At 51.5% G+C, this 25,115-nt stretch overlaps 3 protein-coding genes and 1 long non-coding RNA gene across 8 annotated transcripts in view; 2 read left to right on the top strand and 2 right to left on the bottom strand.

The window, feature by feature from the left end:
* Positions 1 to 69: 69 nt before the first annotated feature.
* Positions 70 to 3,031, bottom strand: RSAD1 (radical S-adenosyl methionine domain containing 1). Of its 3 annotated transcripts, XM_059864705.1 has the most exons (9): positions 2,596 to 2,767; positions 2,070 to 2,203; positions 1,786 to 1,990; positions 1,349 to 1,714; positions 1,196 to 1,259; positions 960 to 1,107; positions 831 to 885; positions 327 to 430; positions 70 to 251 (listed from the first exon to the last, which is right to left on the bottom strand). In XM_059864705.1, exons 1-9 carry the CDS (start codon positions 2,728 to 2,730, stop codon positions 86 to 88), a joined length of 1,377 nt encoding a protein of 458 aa, XP_059720688.1. In that variant the 5' UTR covers positions 2,731 to 2,767; the 3' UTR covers positions 70 to 85. The 3 variants fall into 3 exon arrangements, with proteins under 3 accessions (XP_059720688.1, XP_059720687.1, XP_059720689.1); XM_059864704.1 differs by lacking the exon at positions 1,786 to 1,990 and having other exon boundaries at positions 2,596 to 3,031; XM_059864706.1 differs by lacking the exons at positions 1,786 to 1,990; positions 2,596 to 2,767 and having other exon boundaries at positions 1,349 to 1,785; positions 2,070 to 2,575.
* A 281-nt stretch (positions 3,032 to 3,312) lies between these two features.
* Positions 3,313 to 4,616, top strand: LOC132336818 (uncharacterized). Its single transcript, XR_009488966.1, has 2 exons — positions 3,313 to 3,452; positions 4,153 to 4,616. It is a non-coding gene; the product is annotated as an uncharacterized LOC132336818 (long non-coding RNA).
* Positions 4,617 to 5,022: 406 nt separating this feature from the next.
* ACSF2 (acyl-CoA synthetase family member 2) overlaps positions 5,023 to 25,115 on the bottom strand; it is a 36,616-nt gene continuing 16,523 nt past the window's right edge. For both annotated transcript variants that reach the window (XM_059864703.1, XM_059864702.1), the window contains exons 11-16: positions 7,592 to 7,699; positions 7,333 to 7,484; positions 6,750 to 6,891; positions 5,557 to 5,667; positions 5,327 to 5,395; positions 5,023 to 5,235 (exon numbers count right to left, since the gene is read on the bottom strand). In XM_059864703.1, the coding sequence (XP_059720686.1) occupies positions 5,185 to 5,235; positions 5,327 to 5,395; positions 5,557 to 5,667; positions 6,750 to 6,891; positions 7,333 to 7,484; positions 7,592 to 7,699 (633 nt within the window). In that variant the 3' untranslated portion in view covers positions 5,023 to 5,184. The remainder of the gene's footprint in view (positions 5,236 to 5,326; positions 5,396 to 5,556; positions 5,668 to 6,749; positions 6,892 to 7,332; positions 7,485 to 7,591; positions 7,700 to 25,115) is intronic.
* On the top strand, positions 16,586 to 24,744 carry CHAD (chondroadherin). 2 transcript variants are annotated; one of them, XM_059864707.1, is made up of 4 exons: positions 16,586 to 17,468; positions 21,090 to 21,253; positions 21,413 to 21,558; positions 23,790 to 24,744. In XM_059864707.1, exons 1-3 carry the CDS (start codon positions 16,689 to 16,691, stop codon positions 21,552 to 21,554), a joined length of 1,086 nt encoding a protein of 361 aa, XP_059720690.1. In that variant the 5' UTR covers positions 16,586 to 16,688; the 3' UTR covers positions 21,555 to 21,558; positions 23,790 to 24,744. The 2 variants fall into 2 exon arrangements, with proteins under 2 accessions (XP_059720690.1, XP_059720691.1); XM_059864708.1 differs by having other exon boundaries at positions 23,787 to 24,744.

Here is a 25,115-nt window from a genome sequence, read left to right as displayed (position 1 = left end):
AGGAGCCTACCGTGCAATAACACCTCCCCCCGGCCAGCGCCCCTGCCCCAACACCCCTCAGCCAGTACATCGCTCTTGTAGTTTATTATCCATTATTATCCATTGTGGCCGCTGACAGCCCTTGCGCCCCCGCCACCGGCTCCTTCTTCCGCCGGGGTCCCTCTCGGACCAGCACCCGCTGCAGCTGCCAGAGCAGGTCGGGAAGCAGCGAGTCCAGCACGGCCAGGCCGGCCCAGGTGCACCGCAAGCCACTGGGAAAGAGGTGGTGGTGAGACCCGGTGCCCCTGGGAGACTCCCGGCCCTGCCCACAGCTCCCCGGGGCTCACCCGCCGTCCAGAACAAGCCAGCCCTCCTGCTGCAGTGCTCGAGCCTCCCCCGGCTCCCCAAACACGGCCTGCAGGCTGAGCTGGGGAGAGAAGTGCCCCCAGCGCTGTGTGGCCAGGGCAAGAGAAAGATGTTAGTGAGGGGGCATCAGCATCCCAGTACTCAAAGGGGCTGCAGGAGAGCTGATGAGGAGCATTGGAGAAGGGCATGGAGTGACAGGGAAAGGGATGGATGAAAAGGGCAGATTTGGATTAGGTATTTGGAAGAAATTCTCCTGTGATGGTGGTGAGGCCCTGACACAGGTTGCCCCGAGAAGCTGTGGATGCCACATCCCTGGAAATGTTCAAGGCCAGGTTTGACAGGGCTCGGAGCAACCTGGTCTAGTGGAAGGCGTCCCTGCCCACAACAAGAGGTGGAACGAGATAGGCTTTAAGGTGCCACCCAATCCAAACCATTCTATGATTAGCATTGGGTCGATGGGGGTGTCCCCACAGGTCGCTCCTCACCTCGTGTGTGATGCCTTCATCTGTGCGCAGTCCCAGGGTGAGCAGCTCCTCTAGCCTGTAGGGACACAAAGAGCTATGGGGCAGCACAAACAGGCAGCGGGCATTGGTGGGGGGGACCCCAGTACTCACTGCTCCAGTGGGCTCAACACTGCCCGACTCCTGGTGCCGTGTCCCTGGCTCTGCACCTCCCGCATCCAGGTGACAGGCTCCAGGGTCTGCACACGAGCTTCCCGGCTGCAGCCGCCCTCAGCCCGCGGCACGAAGCGCCCATGTGCCCCTGCAGCAGCCCGGCAGGGGGACAACAGAGTTCACGGGGCACATAGCCACACACTTCCCCCTACACTGGCCCCCCATCACCCCCTTACCTGGCCCCACACCGATGTACTGGTCAGCCTGCCAGTATGAGAGGTTGTGGGTGCTGAGGGCGCCCTGGGGGAGAGCCCTGGGGTGAGGGGAGCGGCTGAGCCTGCTGGGGGACCAGCATGACATTGGGGGACACAGCACGGGGGACATCCCACCTTCCGTGCAAAATTGGAGACCTCATAGTGGCGGAAGCCAGCGGCCACCAGCACATTCCGGGCAGTCTGGTACATGTCAGCCAGCAGATCCTGGGGGGGTCTGGGCAGGGCCCCGCCCCTGACCTGTGCTGCTAGCGCCGTGCCCCGCTCCAGCGTCAGCTGGTACAGGGAGATGTGGTCATCACAGAGCCTCAGGATCGCCTCCAGCCGCTGGGCCCAGGCGTCCCGACTCTGTCCCGGCAGCCCAAACAGGAGGTCGATGGAGGTTCGGCCAGGGAAGAGCCCCCGAGCTGCTTCCACAGCCTTCCGTGCCTCTGCTGCTGTGTGGTCCCGGCCCAGCATCCTCAGCTCGGCGTCATCCAGCGACTGCGGAGGGAGCACGGTGACAAGGGGGTCACGGGAGCTGCGGTGGCTGCGGCGGGGAGAGCCCTTCTCACCTGGACGCCGACAGAGAGGCGGTTGACCCCAGCTGCCCTGAAGCCGGCAAAGGCAGGTGCGCTGGTGGAGCTGGGGTTGGCCTCCAGCGTGACCTCAGCACCAGCCGGAAGGTGGGCAGCCCCTGCCACAGCCTCCAACACTGCTGCAACAGTGCCGGGGCTGGCCAGGCTGGGGGTGCCCCCGCCGAAGAAGACGGAGGTGACGCTGTAGGGCAGAGGGTGGGAAGCTGCAGGTGGGCACGGAAGGGCCCAGCACTCCCCATGAGCCCACCCTGTGCACCCACCTGTGCACCTGGCTGAGGCGGAGCAGGGTCTGTGCCTCCCGCACCAGGCAGGCGCGCACGGCCGCCTCGTCCAGCGCCGGCACCACGTACGTGTTGAAGTTGCAGTAGGAGCAGCGCTTGCGGCAGTAGGGCCACTGCGGGCACGGGGCGTGTGGGGGGCGGCCATAACCTCATCCTAGCCACTCCATGTCGAGGGGGGACACCCCCAGCCCAGTGCATGGACCTCAGTGCCCCCCACCTGCCCCACAAGGCACACGACCCACAGGTGTGACCCTTCAGGTGCACGGCTCGGGGACCCCTCAGTTCAGGCTAACTCTATGACATGTTCAAGGCTGGGCTCTCCCCGATGTGTGTAAGCCCCGGGGTCCCACATGCACCCACGTGTGTGTGAGCCCCAAGGACCACATTCATCTTCCACCTGTGCCAGCCCCAGGACCCACGTGTGTCCCCACGTGTGCAAACCCGTGACTCCCCGGGCACCCCCGCACATACACAAGCCCCGGGGTCCCCCCCGTCCCCCGCTCACGTGCACGTAGAGCGCGGCTGTGGCGGGGGCGGCCGTGTCTGAGGCCGGTCTCAGTGCTCGTCCCGGGCCGCCCCTGCCGGGCAGCGCCCCAGCAACAACCGCCACCTTCCGCGGCCAGCCCCGCGCCGCCGCCATGGACCCCGCGCGCCGCGGCACCGCCCTCGCCGGGCGGGCACCGAGCGGAGCCGCCCCCGGCGTGCGCGGAACCGGGGCGGGGCGTAGGGCCGGGGAAAGGATCGGGACAAAGACCTTCGCTCCCGACCGGGCTGTGTCGAGGATTCTCGGTGTGAATGACGGGGGTGCTGCGGTCAGTGTCCTCCCCGGAGCCGGGAATGCAGGAGTCAGTGTCCTCTCCCGGTGCTGGGAATGCCAGGGCCACTGACCTCCCCCAGTGTCCTCCCCCGGTGTCCTCCCCCGGTGTCCTCCCCAGACGCATGGTCCGAACGAGGTTTGGGACCTGCCCCCGCACCCCTCCCCGGCTGCTCCTCAGGGCCGGGAAGGGTTTTCCGGAGTTTCGGCGGAGGAAGTTGGCCTGTCGCCACTCAGGGTTGTGCAAACCCGCAGCTGACGAACCCCGACGTTAGTAGCTGTCTCTATTAATAGCCACGAGGAACTCTGAAATACCCATGACAAAGGCTGGGACTGCAGATTCCCGTTGCCAGGCCAAAAACGCCAGGATTCGGTGTAAACCACCCCTGATGTAACCTTCCCTCTCCGGGGAGATTCCGGGCAGGCAGCGAGGACTATAAAGAGTGGGACTCAGGCACGGGCAAGGCAGAAGCCATAGAGCGAGCCTGGAGCACTGCACACACCGAGACTGCGCTGGCAGCGAAAAGCTGGCCAGCTCTTCCTCTTCCGTGAGTATTTACAGCCGAGGCTGCATAATCCCAGGGGTTGGGAAGGAGGAGGGGGTACTGCAGGAGGTGTCCTGGCTGGCGAGGGCTGGATATGCTCTGGGGAAGGCTTCCCTGAGAAGCTCAGCCAGGGCTCATTGCCATGGATGGTGCTGTCCCACTCCCAGAACAAGAGGAGTGGGGAGGCAGGGACTGTTCTCCTGTGCTGGCTGTGACCAGGACCCACTGGTTTTCTTAGCAGTGTGTCTGTCCTCACCAGCCAGGGCTGGTGGCACTGTCATTTCTTATCCACTATCCCCCATCTACAGTGAGTACATGGGGCACTTGTGGGCAGGGCAGGGGTTGTGCCAAGGGTGGAGGTACTGATCAGGGAGGTGGGGGAGAAGCTCCACTCACTCCAGGCCTATCCTGCACCTAGGTTAGTGCTGTGGGAAGCAAAAGAAGGTAAACAGTCCTTCCCTAGACATCAGAGACCTTCTGTGTCCCCAAGGTTCCTGGCTACAGTTGCTGTCATGCAAGTAACACCTTCCTAGGGAAGGAAGGTGACAGAGGTAACCAGGAAAGGGAGGAGACCTGAGTGAAATGTGGAATGATCAGTGCTGAAACCAGCCCCACGAGCAGTGTGGGAACAGGAGAGGAACTTGCTGGAAAGACAGTGTACAAAAGGAGTCTGACACAAACCATCCATGTCTTTTTCTTTCAGAGTGCAGATGTGGACGGGGGACATGGCCCCGCCGTCTGCTTCCATGGGTAGAGCCCACAGTCCAGCTGTGAGATGAAGGACTGAGACCTCGCTGTTGCTTCTTCTTTCTCCCAGTTGCACCACTGCCCTCCACCCACTGGAGGAAGCCGCAGCATGGAGGGGGAGCAGCCTTAGCTCTGCTCGGAAAGGAAGCAGGAGGGAGACAGCAGGAGGTCAGCGAGAGTTGGCAGCAACATTATCTGCTTTCCAGCTGGGGTGGGACACTTCTGCTGGCAAAGAGGAGCTCTGCCATCCCTCTTCTCACAGGAGTGTTTCATGGTTGGGAGGTACCAAATAACTCCCGTAAAATGCTGTCCCAGGTACACTCTGCTTCATGCTGCCGATGGGACAGGAATTTTGGTATTTCTCCAACAAGGTTACTGCCTGTCTTGTCCAAAACAACAAAATAAATAAAGCCATGTCTACCTTGGAGAAGGCTTTTTTTGGGGAAACACCGGGGAGAGGTGTGGGAACAGAGTGAGCTTTTCCAGCCAGTTTTAGAGAGCCCCAATGCAAAGTCTCATCTCTGAAACCCCTGCCCCTCATTTCAATTGCAGTTGCTCTTAAATGACCCAGGAGTCTCACAGCATCCAAGGAGAAAAGGCATCACCTATTCTGGGAAGCCAGGCCAGGGCATTTGGACTTAAGAGTGTCAGTAAAATACCCACCAGCATATGTTCAACTCCAGTGAAATGGCTGCAGCCAAGTTGCTCAGAGATACTCAACATTTTTAAACCTTCATAAGGTCTTTCAGTAACTGGACAGAATTCCAGAAATAAGCATCCCTTCCTCACACCACAGTATTTCTGTTGGCAAAGAAACAAGCCCAACTGGGAAAAAAAGGCGCTCTGTTTTATTGACCAAAAGTGCCATCAGCCTGGTGTCAGGCAGGGAAAGTCTCCATTGCATAGCCCAAGGCACAGGTGAAAACCAGACTCAGAGCTGACTGAAATGGGGTTGATTTATCCTGCTTTTTGCTCTGCTTTCCCAATCTCAGAGCTGCAAGTGCTTCTCCATCTGCTCTTTCAACTTGTATTTCTGAATCTGGAATAGAGGGCAGAGAGCAGGGACAGAGACTCAGATAATAGCTGGGACAGAATGCCAGGGCTCCTGCCCTGCCCCAGCCCCCTCTTACCTTGCCTGAGACAGTGAGTGGGTACTGGCTCACAAACACAACATAACGTGGGATCTTGAAATGCGAGATCTGGGAAGAGAAAAACTAGGGCTACACAACCTGAAAGGAACAGCCTGGCACTGCCAGGCCTGCGTGCCCCCAGTGCTCTAAATCCATGGGCTTTCATCCACCAGTCCTCAGCAGCCACTGGGTGTACTGGTCAGGAAGGAAACTGAGGACTGGGAACCCACCTTCCCTTTGCAGAAAGCTTTAATCTCTTCCTTGGTGCAGTCCTGCCCAGCCCGCAGTCGGATGCAGGCACAGATCTCTTCTCCCATCCTTGAATCCTTCACACCAACCACCTGGTCGGGACAGATGGACAGTGTAACCCTTGGGGATGTCCCTGGCCTCCCACAGGGTCTGTGTGTTGGCCCATGGTGTGTTCCCTGACCCCATACCACAGGGTTCTGGAGCACTGTGGATGCAACATTGACCTGTCATCATCCCTCTGCTTCCAAAAAAAAATGGGGCAAGAGGTTTCACAACAAGGAGACTTGCTAGGCTGCCACGAGTGCTTCGGGATCTCCAGATGGAATGGCAGGGTAGGGATGAGGTTGAATTAAAGCATCATTTAAAACCCTTATAATCACAGATCTTAGTGGGCCTCTGCCTGTGACACCAGGAAATGGGCTTTCCAAACCTGAGCTCTCTCCAACATTTGCTCCCACTATTCCACAAGAATCCTACTGTCATTCCCTGCCTCTAACCACGATCTCCAACTGCTAGAGACACGTTGATCCTTTTGAGTCCAGAGCAGTGACATAAAGCCCTAGAAACCACATAAACAGGGCTGGTTTGCAACCCATCTGCACTGGGACTGTTCCAAAGAGAGATGCTCGCCTGGCACAGGCAGAACTCTGACTAAATAAGCAGTTTATTTATGGGGAAACTTGTCTGGCACAAAACCTGGAGGAGAACAATCCCAGCAGACAGGGAACAGCTGCTCAGTCCTGGAAATCTTTCCTGTCTTGCAAAGGAGTGAAACTAAGTCTCACTCCTCATCTCCAGGGGCTTGTTGGAAGAGTCTTCCTGGATGTTAGAGCTGAGCAATTATCAGTAAAAACTGTCTTTCCAGACTGCTTTCTGAGTAAGAATTTCAGAGGGAGTAATGAAACTGGACAGGCAGTTTAAAACTGAAGAATGACAAGCACTTTGCAGACATGCAGCTGGATGTCTGGGATTGCCACAAGGGGATTGCCACAATCCATATGCCCCATGCCCCTTCCATCCCGTGAGCCTCTCCCTCCTCCTTGCTTACCAATATTACATGGAATTTGATGCTGAAAACAGGGAAAGACAACCAGGTTCCAAGCAGCAATCCCAGAAGCTTTATGTACAAGATTCTCAAAACAGATTCTCACCCACCCCACCTCCTCCCACTCACCTGGACCTCCTCAACCTTGGGATGGGTGTGGAGGAACTGCTCAAGTTCTGCTGGATAAATGTTTTCTCCTCCCCGAATAATCATGTCCTTGCAGCGCCCTATAATTTTGCAGTAGCCATGCTCATTCAGGACCCCGATGTCCCTGCAATGACAACACCCTTCTAGTCCTGTCCCAGCTGGGTGGAAGAATGGCTGATGCTCCCACCCAGTCAGGGTGGTATCAGAGGACAATGGCTGAGATGCCACCCGAGCACATGGAAGAGATCAAAGAACTCCTGTAACAGAAACTGGCAGCATCCACACAATCTCCAGGGTTTAGCGGGGAGGCAATGCCTGGCCCTGCCCTGTACTCCCACAATCCCTCCATGCACAAGTGACCAGTGACAATCCCCCTCTCCAGGGACACTCAGCACCAAGGGCTCTGGGCTAAAAGCAGTTCTGAAGTGTCACAGACAGATCAGAGGGATAAACTGGGACAGTTTTCTCTACTTTGGAAAACCCAGCCAAGCACTCCTATATACACCCATGCATCCTCATCCAGTGCCACCCTGTGGGAACATCTGGGAGAAGTTCTCAGACTCACCCTGTCTTGTACCACCCCTCAGCAGTGATCACTTCACTTGTCTTGGCAGGATCATTCCAGTAGCCCAGCATGACGCAGTAGCCACGGATCTGAAGCTCCCCAGGAGTGTTCAGAGGCACAGATTGGCCTGTTTCTGGATCCTCAATTTTTGCCTGGAAGAAAAGAAGGGCTTAGTTGGACATCAGCACCAGACACAGAGAATGGAGTGAGGTTTGCTGCTGGCAGAGCACCTGGAGCATGTGGGAAAGGTCATGGTCACCTCTGTGTGGGGAAAGATGTATCCCACTGTCTCAGTTCTCTGGTCGATGCTGTCATTGGGGAACCCCATGAAGGTGACAGGGCTGTTTTCTGTGGTCCCATAGGCAACCTGCAAACACAGGAGAGGAAATGTTTCTCAGGGGGAAAGGGGACCACACAGCTTCAAGCACAGGAAAGACAAAGCTGGTCATGACTAGAGGGGAGAGTGGGGTGTGAGGATGTTCTCCCAAGCCACTCAGGTGACAGGAAGTCCTGCTCTGCTGGCTATGGATGGGGCCCTCCAGACACTTCTGCCAGAGAGTCTTAGAGAAACAGGATCTAATGCATCACTGCACCTGCCTGCCATGGCCTTCTTCACCTCCCTCACAGTACTCCTGACCCATCACCCACAACACTTGGGGTGTCATGTACTTTTGACACCCTAACTGCTATTCTTGGAGTGTTCACCATCCTCTTTTTCAACCCCTGCTTCTCCAAGCCCTATCCTGTACCATCTCTGCCAGACATTGACTTTGCCTTGGTGCCCTTGCAGCTAAGGTACTGAGTTCACCTTGCACCTCTAACAACTTATGGAACATAGGGCATCACGTTGAAAAAACCCTGGAGCCAGCAGCAGACTTCTGTGGGAGATAGTCCTGCAGCATGGCTGCTTGCTGCAGATCCTTTAGCAGACATCAGCCTCTGTAATCCTTGTAAGGCATCACGAGGCTGCTCAACACTTGGCACAGCTGCCCTTACAGACCCAAAGTCTCACAGCGGGACAAAAGCTTCTTGCTGCTAAACCTCCCGCACAGCTAATCCCGAGGGCAGGCTCTGAGCCACCTCAGCTGAAGGTCACTTCTCCTCAGAGGAAAATTCCAGTGCTTTATGCCCAGCTCAGTGGCCAGGCTGAGGCCGCAGGAGCTGCATAGGAGATGCCCTGAGCAGCTCTGAGCCGCACCAACAGCACCATCGCTGGGATTGCTGCTACATCTCCAGCTCCTGGGAGCTCTGTTTCAGCAGTGGGAGCTGCTGGAGCACTGCCCTGGTGTCTCTGACCCACTCAGAGTAATGTCATCCCAGTAATGTCACCTGTGGCTGCTTTGCTGGGAGAGCATGGCTGTGAAAGGGCTGATGTGGGAAGTATTTCTTCATTTCTCCTGCAGTTCTCAAGACTGACACATGAGCAGCTCTCACCCCCAAATTGCCCTGGCACCCAGATCTGGATAGTTCCTTCAGAGTAAATGCCCAGGTGTGCCTGTGTAAATGTAGGTGTGCCTACATGGTCATGGGGCTCACCCAGCTCCAGGCACTGTGCCCCAAATTCACGTGGAGCTTTGCAAAGGACGATGATGAAGCATGTGTACAAGGATGAAAATATTGTGAATGAGCTGAACACAACACTGGTATAGAGTACAACAGTGTGTAATAACACTGGAGCACTTTCCACTGCTTGGAGCTGCTGCAGGATCTCATGTTGGGCAAAGTCTGTCACAATGGCTGATGCTCTTGTTGACTGCACCAGGGTCAGCATGAATCCAAGCTGGAGCCTGCTTTTAAACAGGAATCTGGAGGAGAATTTCTCCAGAATGCTGCAGGGACCATCTGGTGCAAACTGCTCTGCTTGGAGCCTGGCAGCCCCCAGGGAGCAACTGTGAATAGGCTTCTGCTCCCAGACACAAGGACAACTTCCCAGCCGGGTGCAAACCCACAGCATCTCATGCTCAGACTGGATTTCTCTCCTACCCACTAATACGAGTCCTGTGGCTGGATCAAATGACTGACCAGACCCAAATCCGAGACCTTAAACACTTATTAAAAATCCCAGCACCTTTGTTTTTTTTGTTTTACTCTGCTGGATGAATTACAGTGTTGGTCCCAGGATCCCAGCCAAGCCCTGAGTCAATCCTTGCTGTCTCTCTGGGTCGCTCCAGCAGTTTAATTGGATGCAGGAGCAGGCAGCTCCCTGGCAGGATGTTGCTGTGAGTTCTGTGGCTCACCAGTCTCCTCCAGATGCCTAGCACCATGCCCTATACCCCAAACACCAGCTATTGATGCCTTGGCCTGTGGCTCATCCCCATAAACACCCTCACACCCTCAGAAATGGGCTTCCCAACTGGTTCAGAGGGCAACAGAGGTCTGAACCTCAAGCCCCTCATCTCCTTCCCAGTTACTGCTTTCCCCTGCCTACACCAGCACACCACTCTGTAGCCAGATACAGGGATGTTGCTCCACATCTTTCCAAGATGTTATTTCCCTCTTAGGATGGTTATTCACAGCTGTATTCCTGGGATGGAGCAGGGGATGGAGCAAACACTTGTGCCAGCACAGCTGTCTTCCCAACCCTTATCTGACACGTGGACCATCCAACATGTCCCTTGTCAGCACCAAATGAAACAACACTTCCACAAAACTCCACACACCAATTTAAACTTGGAGATATCCATGAAGATTCCTAGCCTTCATGACCCAAAGGGACACTTAATATCATTCAGCCTTGTCATCTGGTGTAATTCAGTCCAGAAAACTTCACCCAATAATTTCAGCATCAGCTCCATAATTTCCACTGGAGCTGTATGTGGTGTCAAAGCAGAGCTTTCCAGAGGCTAAGATTCCAGCTTGGACCCTTGGGTTCAAGAGGAGCTACAAGAATACAAAATATAATTGACCGCAAAGCCTTTTTTTACTGTAGGACCACAAGTGACCCCTCAACACCCAGATCAGTCCTGCCCTCAGTGATGACAAAGACAGCTCCAAAACAAACTGCTGCCTAACTTGCTCCTACCAACAAGAGATTCATTCTTTGTGAATCCCAAGCCTCTGTATAAACCAGGAATAAAAGGAACATCTTAGCAGAACTGTGTTTTTTAAAGCACATTTCCCAAACATTTCCTGCTAGTGCTGTTCAAACACTGGTCACTGTGGAACAGGCAAAACAGCCTGAAGAGGGAAGTGTTGAAAAATTAAAAATAAAGTAAGAACAATCAGACTCCAGTCTCTTTAGTAAACATTTGGGAGGCAAGTTGACCTGGTGGGGACTGTGAGGACTCTGAAGACCCTGGGTTTTTCCCAGCTGTGCTGCTTATTTACTGCATAACTTGGAAGAAGCCACATCAGTCCTCTGCTCCTTGGTTTTCCCTGGCATTCAACAGCAATAAAAACACACAGTGTCTTCCACATTTAACTGCTGCTGAAAGGCTGTAATGAAAAGGCTGGGGGTTTAACCACCAGTACCCCAAGTGCCTTATACTGGGTGGGACTGGAGCAGAAGGTCAGGGCTGCAGAAAGGCATGAGTTCCTTGGAGGACACTCTACCCTGGACCTGAGCACTGCTCAGGGAGGATCTTCATACTCCTTGTCACCACCCTCCGGTTGTGCCACGCTGGAGGATGATGATGGCAGGGCTTGAACTGCCAAACTAAGGCCTACAGAAATTAAGCTTCACTGGAGACAATAATGGTCTCTGAAAAAAAGCAGCAAATTGACTGTGAAATATTAGGGATTTTCAGACTTCAAAGAGGGCATCATGAACAACAGAAAGCAGACTGGCAACCCAAGAAATGTGTTCAGAGACCTCTAAGAGGCCCTTTGAACCCCTCTCAGTGTAACATGCTGGATGGATCTAATTATCCCTTAACCCGTGCCGAGTGTGTCTGTCTTGGATCCCCCCCTGAGTCAACCCCATCCCTTCCCATCACAGCCAGCTCCAAATCATTCTCAAGTGAGCTAGAACCTTCCCTCACTCAGCTGCTCACTGCAAAGATCACCCTAAACTTTTCCGTCCCCTGGGGACATGTGTCTCCTTGCTTTGGAGATATCCCACTATCCCCAGTTGTATTGCAATATTCCTGAGCCTTCAGGTCAACTTTGCTGCTGCAAAAAAAAAACAACTTCTGATCACATCCAGCCTGTGTCACACTGAGATCTCATTTCCTTCCCCAGCAACAGGGGAATCTTTTTGTCAAAAACATCAGGACACAAACAAACAAGTCTTGCAGGACAAATCTCCAAGGGTGGCCACCCTGTTGACATCTCTCTCCACCAAGAGAGCTGCCAGACAGTCCCAGTCTGGACAGGGCTTTAAAGAGATCCCAGAAGTATTAGGTGCCCAAAGCACGTTCTTTGTGCTGTGGCACACAATGGCTTTGCCTCAGGAGGAGACCGAAAGGACAACCCAGTGTGCCCAGGCTGAGACTGCACTGGGAATGAATCTCCTGTTATTGCCCAGTGAGGACAAGATGCTCCTCAAGGTCTTGAGTTAAAGCTGCCTCTCTTCTCTCCAGGCCAAGCAGAAGCCTTGAGGCTTGGAAGTGTTTCCCCCTTCCTGCCAGCAGTGCAAAAGTGCTGCCCAGTGGCAACCAGCAAAGACATGGGCAGTTAGTGGTTTATCCTCAGTGTGATAAAAGGTCTTTGCTGTGCAATTGACTCCATCCTCCCTAGTGCTGATGCCAATGCATTTGGGAAAAGTGAGAAAATGCAAAAGTGAGAGGAAATATACAAAGGTCACATGAAGGTAGAAAACCACTGGTTTGGGGGTATCAGGATGCTATTGGACAAGGAAACTAAAATCTAGGGGAAAAGATAACATCCCTATGGATTTGGAGAGCCCAGTTTTGACCAAACACATGGCTGGAAGTCCGGAATCTTGTTGCTTCCATCAGGCATTTTAAACATCCTCACAGCCCATTTCCACAGCTACAGAAACGACCTACTCATGAGGTCCTCCCCAAAACAAGGTGGGGTGGGATGGGGAGGCCAAGAACAAGCAGAAATGTTGTCACCACATGAAGCCCATTTTTCATTTTGAGAACAGAGGGGACTAATGGCTGGGGAACATTTGGGAAAGTCAGAAGTCTTGCATGGATCAGTGGTGCTCCACAAGGGAAGAAGGCTCTGCAAACCAGGACAAAAGTCCTGGCTAGAGCAGTGGGATGCTAGGGAACATCTGATGCCTTGCAGGGTAGACACAGCAGGGCTGGGAGAGGCGGTAAGGGATGGGTGAGCTTCACAGGAGAGGCCAAGAGCTTCATCCAGAAGCTGCTGGAATCGGCAGAAGGGAAGCGTGGGTGGACATCAATGGGGAGCCAAACTGGCAACAGATCAATGGGTGGAGGCCATGCTACAGTGGAAGAAAACCACCAGAAGGAAGGAGACAGACCCACTATCACTTCCTCCAGCTCAATAAGCAGCCCCCACACTGCAGTGATGGGTACTCTTCAAGAATTTAAAATAAAAATGGCAATTCAGGTCTGAACTCAGAACCCTGGATGCTACTGCTGGGACAGGAGCTGCCTGGAAGAGAGGGAACCTCAAAAAAACCTCTGGGACTTCCCTTTGCCTACCCACCACAGCTCCTCAAACACTGTCTGGAGTGCACTCTGCCCTTGGGACAAATCCATGGGACACTGCTGACTTGCACCTTCTCTCACCCTGCTCCCAGCCCAGCACCCTGTGCTAGGAGCTCAGCTCCACAAGAGCTGGGACGCTCCTGGACACCCCCAGAAGCTGCCTGAGCCCCCACCTTCAGCCAAAAGGAGGAGGGGTGCACCCCAAGGCCAGCTACACTGGTGCCACTCCAAGAAGGTGACTGCAAGTCTGCACTGTCACAGGAAACCAGATCTGGAGCCCCTAAAAGCTACAGAATCAGGTTTAAAAGAGCAATGGACTATTTTAACTATGGAGCTGTCTTGATATGCCAGAACTTTCATACTTATAAAAATAAAGATTAAACATGGAAAATACTATCTCTAGTATTGTATCAAACCAGGTCAGACCTGCAACATCAAAGAAACACCCCAAATCTGTATTTATACTGCTTCAAAAACTGTATCTATTTGCTTAGCCCACAACGCCTCTAAGAAGGAGAGGAGTCCAGCATCTGCAAATCACCAGGAATGTTTGCAGAACTGTTAATCAATTAAGAAAGAGAGGTAGCACGAAAATCCTGCCTCTTCTGCAATGTCCTTGCAGTGCTGGTCCCAGGGGACATGTGAGGTAGGAGCTGGCCAAGACTCAGCTCCCCTTGACTGCGGCACAGGGACGCCAACACTGCTCCATTGTCACCTGCAGACTGCCAACCACCCACGAGTGGGACCTAGGCAGGCTTTTGAGCATGGCTGGACATTTGCTGGCCAGTTGAGGGCTGCAAAAACTTGGTGTGGGAAGAGCAGAGCCGTCCAGTGAGCAGCAAAACACAAACAGCCTGGAGCCAGGGAGAGGTGCCAGCTGTGGCAGATGCCAAACAGTTCCCACCACAGGAATGTGCTTGCCGAGGCAAGGAAATCAGAAAATACTAAGGGAAAGAACTTCCTTTTATTCACTACTTGAGTCTGGAGAAATGGATCTGAGGAGCAGACACCTTTCCCCCTATAATAACCTGGCATCCACCTAAACTATACTTCAGGATCAGGACTGGCAGGAGTGCTGAAGCAGGGACAGCCTCCCACCTCACATGAGCATCGTTGCAGATATGTCCCAGCAGTTTCACAAGAAAGCTACACTTCACTGATGTCTTCAGCCACAGCAGACACATCCCCGCACGGAGAGTATCTCTGTCCCCCCAGATGTGCAGTTTCAGCCAGCAAACAGAAAAAGGGTGGAAGACAGTGAGAGGAAGAAAGAGAAGGAGGCTTGAGGTTTGAGCAGTTTAACCGCTGAAAAGGGTCTTGTTCCAGAAATATACATGGGTAGGATGTATTTATGGATGGGGTTTGCAAGGCCCTCACCAGCTTTTTGCTCCAACCTGATCCATACTGGGCAAAATCTCTGCAGAAGCAGTAAGCTGTTAGATGACTTTTTTTTTTTTTTGCAAGGGAATGGGAAATCTAAGTACCAGACTCTCAGCGAAGGAGCACAGATTCAGTCCCCAGATTCAGAGTCCAGGAGAAACAGGCAGGGTTTTAAATATCACCCACCAGTTGCTCTTGCACAGAATAACATAACTGCAGGAATTGTTAATCAAATGGTAACAGAGAAAATTAAAGTGGTTGAACCTGCTCAGAGAGAAAAAATAAAATCAATTAGTAGATAAAAGATGATGCTTTAAAGGTATTTTTTTTCTTTTCCAATCATTCCCTCAGCTCCCTGCCTGAGCTTTACGAGCAGCGCACACTCAAGAGCACCCTCAGAATCATGGAACAGCAAACTGAAGAGGCAAAGAAGGAAAAAACAGAAGGTTCTGTCTATCTCTTGCTTCGCTGTCTCAAAGGTCCTGACCAAGGCACTCAAAGAGCTTCTCCAGAGAGAAAAGCACGTGCATGACCATTGTGGCACTTACTGAACCAGGCGTAAGCCAAAAAATCATTGTTTGGACCAAAGAGTTTTAAATCCCACAGTAACCAGAAGGTCCCTCCAGCAGGAGCATGGAGCTCTCAAGGTCAGAGCATCTCTCCAGAGGTGAGAAGCTCTCGGTGCTGAGCTGAGCTGCTCCATGGCATCACATCTCAGGGCTGACAAACACCGAAAGCCTGACATGGCCTGGTTTGCACCACAATCCCACATATTACATCATCGTTCGGCCACAGGCTCACAAGAACCACATTCCCAACCCAGAACCCTATTTTCTCCACCAAATTGGTCCTGCAGTGCAAACACTGCTCAGACTGACAGCTCCTGGCCAGAGCAGGGCTGCCAGGCTGTTTGCATAACATGGTCTGGAGCACACTCGGCAGCGCCAGCTGATTCCTCACTGCAACAATGGAAAAACCCAGAAATCTCAGTGAATAAGCCAGTCTGTGTCCTAAGTCAGCCCATGGATTTCCTCCCTTTCTCGAGCCCATCTCGCCTCTACAGAGGCTCCACTGGGGCTCTGCAGCCAGCGTCAGGAGCAGAATTCTCAACAAGCTCACAGTTATATGCACAGCTCTCAGCTGTTTGCTGCAGCCAGGAACTGGCTGGAAATCAGTTCAAAATGTTCCAATTCCAAACCCCACCCTGCAACCCCTGGATCTCTCTCTTCACTCTCACAGAAGCAGGCACTGGGGCTTTTAACTGCTTTGCTTTAACCTTGTTTAAAGGTTAAACAAGGGGACATCCCTTGTGATGTTAATTCATCTTTGCCACCACTACCCTAAGACAGGAGCCAAGGCAGATGCCAGTTCCAGCTCCAGCAGTGATACTTTTGTTTTGCTACTTCTCCATCTCTTTATCAATGCCAATGCTTCTCCCTTTCCACAGCTCTGCCTCGAGAGCCACAGTCACTGCCACCTACCTCTACACCACTGCCTTGCATTTCATATCCACCAGCCTATGTCCTACCACTTCCCTGCAGGCTCTGATGCTGTCCCTTCCTTTGTTGGAAGGCACCAAGTGTCCTGACCATGACCATATTATCCTCAACTGTTCATAAGAAAAGACACAGAAAGAAAAGAAATTAGGACTGTCTTTGCACTCCCTCTCTTGGCCAGCTCTTCAATGCAGCCTAGATCTGGAAGTGTTCAACCAAAATTTTGCATTGCAAGAGCAATGCAAATGCTCTGCTGTTGGCCTTTGGCATGACCCCGCAGCACTCCCACCTCCTCCAATCCCTGTTTAGGCAAACTCCTCTTGAACCAGTGAAAAAAGGCACCCCACCCCCAACCAGGAACCTTCCTCTATAAGAACAAGACTCAGTGCTTCTCCCCAGAGCTGCTGAGGCTAAGTAGAACCCCAGAATCTCCTGGAAGCTCCAGTAGGAGGTGGCTGTGGAGCTCAGCAGTGCTCCCTGCTATGCTGTTAACCAAAGCAGGCTGTTTTCCCCCCTACAGATGAATCTGGGCCCTGCTCAGCAGGGACCAGGGAGGCTCTCCACAGAGCAGGTCTGCATTGGTTCTTCCCGAGTATTTGCCTCCCATTTTCCTCCAGAGATAAAAACTATTGCTCAGCAGCAGGGCCAGGCAGGGCTGTGGACACTCCTCTGCCTGCTGCCAAGGGGTTAAGCTCACAGTAAGTTCCCAAAGCCAGTTGTTTCCAACTGGCTGCTGCCTGTGGTTTGTGGGAAGGGATTTTACTTTTTAATAACACTATAAATAGGGCTGTGTTCAGTATGCTGCAAACCCAGTTACTCTCTCTCTCTCTCTCTCCCACCCGTCACTCTCCTCCTCCCGCTTCTCTTCCCACCACACTTAATTCCAGATCTGACCATGAATGGGTCAGGATTCCTCCTCGGTGTCCTCAGCCTGCTGGCATGTCTCATCTCCACCATGCAGGCATGTCCCCCCAGCTGCCACTGCCATGGCGGAGACCTGCAGCACGTCATCTGTGACAACGCGGGGCTGAAGAAGATCCCCAAAGTGCCTGAGCAGACACGGCTTCTCAACCTGCAGAGGAACAACTTCCCCATCCTGCCGACCAATGGCTTCCGTGACATGAAAAAGCTGGTGTCCCTGCACCTCCAGAGCTCTCGGATCAAGGAGATCTCCACTGGAGCCTTCCGGGGGCTCAAGAGCCTAGTCTACCTCTATCTCACCAACAACCAGATCAGTGTCATAAAGCCAGGAGCCTTTGATGATCTTTCTGATCTCACCTACCTGTACCTGGACAAGAACAAGATCCCAGACCTATCCAAAGGGCTCCTCTCCCCTCTTGTCAACCTCTTCATCCTGCACTTAGGCAGCAATAAAATCCAAGAGCTGAAACCAGGGGTCTTCAACGGAGCTAAAGATCTGCGCTGGCTCTTCCTCTCTGACAACACCCTCACCAACCTCCTACCTGGGGCCATGGAGGATGTAGAAAACCTTGCTGTCCTCCACCTGGACAAGAACCAGCTGAGCAGCTACCCAGTGAATGCAATGAGTAAGCTGAGAGTGCTGGAGGAACTGAAACTTTCTCATAACCCAATTGAGGTCATCCCTGACAACGCCTTCCAGTCCTTCGGGCGATACCTGCAGACACTCCACCTGGACAACATGAAACTGAAGAAGGTGAGTCCCTTCTCCTTCCACTTGCTCCAGATCAGAAACATAGGGCTTGCTTTTCTTCCCCTTTACAAAGCCCCTGGTTTGCTGACCCTCCCTCACAGAGGAGAGGGGCGATGCAGGTCTCTAGGCTCTGCAGGCAGCAAGGCACTGACTACACCCTGACGTGGCTCAAGTGAGGGATGAGAAAGCACACCCCACCCCTCTGTTGAGTTATTTATGCAAAACCAAATTATCTGGAACTGATTAAGCCCTCTGAATGGATGCAAGGCAGTGCATTCCCTCCCAAACTGGAGGTGACATCGGACACTGAGAAAGGTATCTGGGATGCTCCAGAACAATTAGGAACCTTCCATACTCACAGACACAAGGTGAGGGATGAGAGGTGAGTGTGTTCCTTCTAGTGGAGGGCACTTCCACCTTGCAGAGCTGAACTGCTCTGCCTCCTCTGCTCAGCCCAGGTACCTGTTGTAGACTGGGAGAGGGAGACTCCTTGGAGGGGCTGTGAACAGTCCTGGTTCCTTACCCCTGCCTTGCAGACAGGTAAGGGTAGAGACCTTCACCTCCCCACTGCCTCCCAACTTGACACATCACAAAAAAAGGTTTGTTTATTGATGCTCTCTCAAAAGGAACTCTCGCAGCATCTTACAAAGGAGCCCTGTTCCCACTGGAGGGGAGGAGGGACATTCAGGTATCCTGAAGGGCAAAACAACCCCCTCCTTTTTCTGTGAGACATCAGGATCCACAGGCAGGAGTATCACATTCAGGGAATCACTTGCATTAGGACCTTTGAAAAGCCAGGCAGTGCTGCAGAACCCGGCACAGGATCCTGATGCAGGCTGATGTCCTGGGTGAATCCCCCATGGCTGGAAAGAGAGGAAGCTGCAAACAGAACAGAACAGTTCTCCCTGGGATGATGCTTTGCTAGGAAGCCCAAAAAGAATCCAGGTGAACCAGGCTGGGACTGCACAGCAAAGCAACAACCACCACACGCAGGAAGATGTGACGAAAAAGAATTTCTTCACAACTCAGACAGTCTCACAATGATGAGCAGATCACATGAAAGCTACAAGAAACACATAAAACCAGAGTTTTCAAAGGGAGATAGAATTCCAAAAAGCTCAAAAACTGGAATTACAGTTTGTCCAGGTGCAGAACAATACTAACTACACCAGTTCAGTAATAACTTCAGTATTTAAGCCCTTGTCCACTCTGAGCATTAACCTCTCCAGTATGGGACTGAGCAAACTTAAGACTTGAAAAGGATCTATTGACCTTACTAGGCAAGACCTTAGATGTTCTGTGACAGCACTTCTGTAGACTCAGTTCTAAGGCACTTTCAGTCAAATATTGCAGCATAATGTTGTACCAGCTAGAGATATCAGAGTTCCAAGTTACATGTTGAAGAAATTAGACTTTGGGGTGTTCCAGGGAAACAAGCATCCTAGGTTTGACCAAGAAGCAATGGTTAACAATTCTAGCCAGCAAAAAGGACTTTTTTTTTTCACAGTGACCACCTGTGAATAGGAACTTAAAAGGCTCTTGTGCAGCCAGTGCCTCCTTTCCTCCCCAGCAGCCCAACAGGACTGATCAGTTTATGGGATCAGCACTAATAGGGGTGCCTTCTGCAGCTTTAGGGCTTGCAAATACAAAGCTTCCAGCTCATTTTCTCTTCAAATCCTCAAAGGTCTCATTTCTAAACAGCCCATGTGTGAACTTTGCACTGCTAAGAGACATCTAATCACAGAGGTTGCAAGATCCAGGAAATCACCACCAAATGCTCCAAGTGCTGCCAGTGTCTTTAATGCAGCCCTTTCTCCTTCACAAACATGCTGTCCTTAGCTCTTCCCTGCATGGCTGCAAGATTTTTGAACTGATCAAGCATAAACCCACACAAATCTACTCCAGCCTAAATTACATTGGAGCAAAAGGAAGAGCCTGAGCAAAAGCTGAAGCTCAAGCTCCAGCACAGAGCTCCCCTTTCCCCCCAGCATCACAGACTCACAGCAGATCCCACAAAGATGTGTTGCACAGGCCAGTACCCTCCTTGTACCTCAACATGAGACAGGCACCCCTGTCTGTGCATTCAGTGTAAAATAACTTAACAGCAGTAATCCTCCATCTAAATAAGGGATAAAAATCACCCTTTTCTTCCCAAAGACACGCTCTGGCAGGCAGCTCTGTAGCTGTTAGCAGCAGATGTGAACTCTTCTCATGGGGCTGGAAGAGGAATGAGCAGCTGAGACAATAACACCACTGTCCAGCCCTCCTGCCCCTCTGCACAGCATGCCAGCATGCCTCAGAGCAGCTCTGCTATCAGCACAGTCCAGCCTCCTTAGGTCAGCTCAGTTTTGGAAGGAGAAGACCAGCAATGCTACAAGGATCTGGGAGTCTCCTAGCTAAACTCTAATCCCATCCAGCAATGCTTAATTTGGAAGATGACAAAAGTTCATGGCTTAAACCTCTGTCAAGCTTTTCAGCTCAGAGAGCATGAACACACCCTGATGGTCCATGAGAAGTGCAAGGTTCTTTTCAGAAATGGTAGCACAGGTCCTGGGACTTTGGGAAGACCTAGTGAGTGTCCTCTCCAACCTTTAGAGAAAGCTCTGCCCCACTTTGAGAGGGGGAAGAAATGGTTTGTCATATCCGAGAAGAGCTTTGTGCTTTGTCAGGGAGCCCCTCCCCACTCCATCACTGCTATGGAAGTTCCTGTTGAGAGGTTTGCTTTCAGCAACTTTCCCACTTGCCTAACCATGGGCTGAAACATGTCAGGGATGAGGCCTCAGGGAAGTGAGGAGAGGGCTGCAGAGTCAGATCTACAGCCTCTCTTGCTTTTTGACAGCTTTCATAAGGTAGGCTCTACCTTAAAGCCTCCCTGTCAACCAAGAAAGCACAAATTTTACAGCAGCCCTTGCAAAAAAAACCCCACTGGAAATGAGAAAAAATGGAGGAGGCTGAGGTGCTGGAAACCTGCCTATATTTCTACATTGCTCAAATGCCAAGTGTAAATTTCCACTCAGAGCCCCCAGGCACTGCCAAAGTCTACAGCCCCTTCAGAGGCCACAAACACTCCTCCTTCAGTTGCTTCAGGCAAGGCAACAGGCCCTGGGAGGATTTCCAGCCTTAGAAAGGAATATACCAGAACATATCTTCATTTAGAATGGAGAACTATGACTCAAAAATAAAAAGGGTTGCCAGACTTCAATTTATTTAGGGATGTGGCTGCAAAGACAATCCCACATGGATTGGGGATGTAGCTCTCCCTGTAGGAGACTCCATCAACCATGAGCACAAACCAGCCTGCTGCCTCTCAAGTGTATAGAGAGTCCAGCTCACTTCTCTTGCTCTCTCTATGCTTCACAGAACGATAGAATAGCCTGGGTTGGAAGGGGCATTAAAGATCATTCCTTTCCAAAACCCCCTGACATGGGCAAGGACACCAGGTTGCTCCAAGCTCTGTCCAACCTGGCCTTGAACACTTCCAGGGACAGCACATTCACAACTTCTCTAGGCAGCATATCCCAGTCCCTTGTTCTTATGACACTCAAAGTCTAGAACAGAGTCCCCCAGATTTGGAGTCCCCATTCCCCAAATCCACGTTCCTCACCAGAAACCTTTGTGCTTCAGTTAGCAGACAACGCGTTTGCTGGCGTGACCGTGCTGAAAACTGCCCACGTGGAGAACAACCGGCTCACCCAACTGCCCCGAAACTTCCCTTTTGACAAAATGGAGACGCTGACAATCTCCCAAAACCCCTGGCACTGCAACTGCCAGCTGGCACCTCTGCGCAAGTACGGCACCACCACACCCCGCACACCCCGGGGCCTCCTTGGGCCCCCCGAGCTGTGCCAGGACACTGCTGTCACACTCGGCAGCTCCCTCCCCACCCTCTGATGGCCACGGTTTGCCCCTTTTTCAAGCTCCTCTCTTCCTTCCTCCCTGTGTTACAGGTGGCTGAAAGGCAACCGCACCCGTGCTGAGGACACGTGCTCCACCCCAGCCCAGCTCCGGGGACAGCCCATCAGGGACACTCCGGCCCTCCGCTCCTGCAAGCTGCCCACCAAGAGGTCCAGGAAGGGGAGCCGCCATTAAACACGTAAGATGGCTCCCTTTCAGTTGCAACAGAAGCCCCAGCACCTTTGGTGGCATCAATCTTAAATGCCCCCAGGGTCTGGCTTAAAGCAGCTCATCCATCCACCCACAGATGTCTCTGCTCAGAGCTGCACCATCTCCTGGCTCCATGAGCTCCCAGAGCAGAGAACCTGCCTGTAGCAGCAGGGATGGTGTCAGTTCTGTGAAAAAAATATCGGGCTAAAGACAGGCCTTGGGCAGAAATTAAGGACAAAACATGTAAATAAATATGACATAGAGAAGTAAGGACCCTGAAAATACACACAGAATAATTTTGAAATCTTCAGAGCTTCTATTGCAACATGGGAAAATATTTATCTCTTTTTGCAGCAATCACTGTACATAAGGAAAAAAGCCAAAAGCCCTACACTGTAACAGGGTTTAAGCCTCAATCATGCTTCAGGCACTATGGTGGCATGCACCTTGTCCTAACACCAAAGCCCCATTTCAAGTCAAGATGTAATTGTTATACAAAAGGGATAAACACTATATATCAAAACAAGGGTGGATTTAGCTGACTCCGACCCTGAGCTGGGACCACACAAGCTTTACTTTTCTAACCAACTGGAGATGCTCAGCCCTTTGCCCTATAAAGGTCCTTCAGGTCTGGTGTGAAATCCAGGACAGGGCAGTGCTGGGAAGTCTTGCCCCAGACTGCCCAGCCCATAGGAATGTAGATATCTTTCATAAGGAGCACCTCTTGATCCAGCACTTCCCTTTCCACAACTACAATTCCCTCCAAGACAGTCAGGTATTTAAAAACAACCACTGTTGCCTTCAAATGAGTATCCCAGAGGAGGGAGGTTCAAGATAGCAAATATTCTTTGGTTAAGGTGTCCTGAGCCAGAAGGTGATTCAGAGACCAGGCTGCCTTCCCCTCCAGCAATGAGCTTTTGCTGACAGCTACCAAGGCAAACACCAGCTGTGAAAACTGATCACATAGACACCTTCCACAGCTGGAAACTACCAGGGGTATTAAATTCAGCCTGAAGAGGAACAAAAAAGCCACAAATGTCATCACTCCATCCTAAGCATTTTACTTTTTCTCATCCCAGAAATGGGTCTGGAGTTTGTACAGATTCCAGAGGACTTTAAATGAGCCTGAAAGTTTGTAAGCTCTTGGGGAAGGGACCTTTGCTCATTTGTTAAGGAAAGTGCAGTGATCCTGCACTGCATTGTATGAAAAGAGGTGGGCATTGTGCTATGTTATGGCCTTTTGATACCCACTTCACTAAGGATATGCACATCAGGGTGGAGAAAGGAAATTTATGACCAAAATGTCAGGGATTATGCCAGCTGCTCTGTGCCTTTCAAAAGTGGTTATTTCTCTTGTAGTGCCAGAGGGTTTTATGGATTAGAGATGAAAATACTAGTCATTCCATACAGGGCAGGAAAAGTTCTGCTCTAAGTACGGAAAAACTTCAGTTTTCTAAACCACCGTACTTAAACATAGTTTATTTACAGGTCTGACCCTTCTTAACCTTCTTTCCCTGCCTGAACTCAATCCCAGTTCACTCCTCCATGGTGAGAATAAGAAAACTGTGACAATAATACCTGGGTTTTTTTCTGTAGCACTTTCCATCCAGCTCCCTCAAACAGGTTTACAAGTGCTAATGAAATAGGAAATTATTTATTCCAGTCTTGCAGAACACAAAGCTCAGTGCCTTCAGGTGTCAGTGTAAAAATGCAGGTTCACTCCAGTGTGGTGAACATGAATTTTATGAAAGTGCCTCTGATTTCATCATGCACCCCTTGAGAGACAGGCAGCTGTCATATACAGGGGTCTGTATTTCAGGGATGAGGACTGACTTGGGTCACTGCCTACATTTAAGATGAAAAGCTGCTTGGTAGTTTCTAAGACTACACCTGCCCTGGATTTTCAGAATCGGGGCATCAAAATACTCCACTACTCTCACTCTGGATTTCCTTCCTTTGCCAAGAAAGTGTTCCTGGACCATCAGCACTTTGGGTAAGATCCTCAGGAGTCACACAGAGAGTCGGCAGAGTAGCTCAGAGATAGGACTAACCCACTTCCTCTGCTGTGGGAAATTGTAACAGCTCCCTGACTCCAAACTCTTCACTTTCAGGTATGGGCTTCATCCACTGATTTAAAAATAGACAAATGTTATAAGTTTACTGCTCTGCTGGAAAAATCCCCTTAAAGGTGTGGCATTCTCTCTTTTTTAATCCTAGCAGGCTCCAGTATGGCCCGTCCTGGTGACCGGTCACTTCAACCATCAGAAAACTACTGACTTCTGAGTCCTTCCTTGAGCTTCTCCTACCTGTCAGGAAACACTCCTGATATATATGAACACCTGCAGCCTCCTCTGAATCCCTGCTTCTCTGCTGATCACAAGGATGAAATCCACCTTCTCAATCTTTTCCAACATCTATGTATTTTAAAAGAGGCCTTTTTAAAAACTATGCATGACCATACTAAGACAAGCTGAGCTAGATCCTGCTGGTAAAACACAGTAATTTTTCCCAGAAGAAACAGAACCCATATCCCTGATCAACCAGCTGGTTGCTGTCTCTCCCACTCCAGAGGAGAGGGAGCAAATGGGAAGGTAGGGGCATCCCTCCCCAGCTACTTGGTAAGGAAAATCGGTCTCAACCCATGCAAAGAGACTCCCCTGCCTTCCCACAGAGGGGATCCCTGCAGGCCAGGGCTGAGGGGACAGGTGAAGCAGTGACCAAGAGCCAGTGGCCCTGAGGCAGCAATCTCCCAAAATTGGCCAGAAATCCTTAAAGGGAAACAGTACTGGGAACCTTCAAAACTGGAGCCATCTGAAGACTGGATTTCCCTCCCATTCTGTGGGGTCACCAAGATGTCCAAGAAGAGAAGGTGTGCATGGTGCAGTTGGTCCAGACACCCCTCCTCTTCTTCCCACCCATACTCCAGAGGATCTAGCAGGACACCAGGATGACTATGATTTATTGTCACAGCTATTTCAAAGCCACAGTTGCAATTCAACTATGTGTTTTAATCCTGAAGAGTTATATAAATATATGTCTATTTATTCCTCTGTAACAGTGTAAATGACCTTTAAGAGGGTGAAAACTCCTCTGCCTCCTATATAGAAATCGAATTGTATATTTTCTTATGTACATCTTCTGTATAAATCTCTTGCTGCAAAGATTAAATCAACAAGTCTGTGTGTCTGTCTGAGGGCTGGAGGGATCAGCAGTAACATGAGACCAGCAGCACAAATATAGACTTAATCCTCTTTATCCCATGGGCAGAGCAACTGTTTGGGAGGCTTTTATTATTTCTCTTGCTACAAAACAGAACATGTGACACCTAATGAGTCCTGGGTTCTCACAGTAATGCTTGAAAATATTTTGTGAGGCCAAACTCAAGTTTACTATGAAAATAGGTAGCTGTCACCTGACAGAGCTCAAGCAGCAGCACCAACCCTGGTGTTTCCAGCTCAGCATTAAGGGCATCATATCCGGGAAGAAACCTGCCTGCATCCAAGACAGCTTCAGGATGGATGCCCTGGATTCCCCTGGTCTGTGGCA

This window comes from Haemorhous mexicanus, chromosome 20, assembly GCF_027477595.1.
Source record: "Haemorhous mexicanus isolate bHaeMex1 chromosome 20, bHaeMex1.pri, whole genome shotgun sequence".
Lineage (NCBI taxonomy): Eukaryota > Metazoa > Chordata > Aves > Passeriformes > Fringillidae > Haemorhous > Haemorhous mexicanus.
The sequence above is the reverse complement of the archived record's forward strand: the minus strand, read 5'-3'. Positions and strand labels throughout refer to the sequence as shown.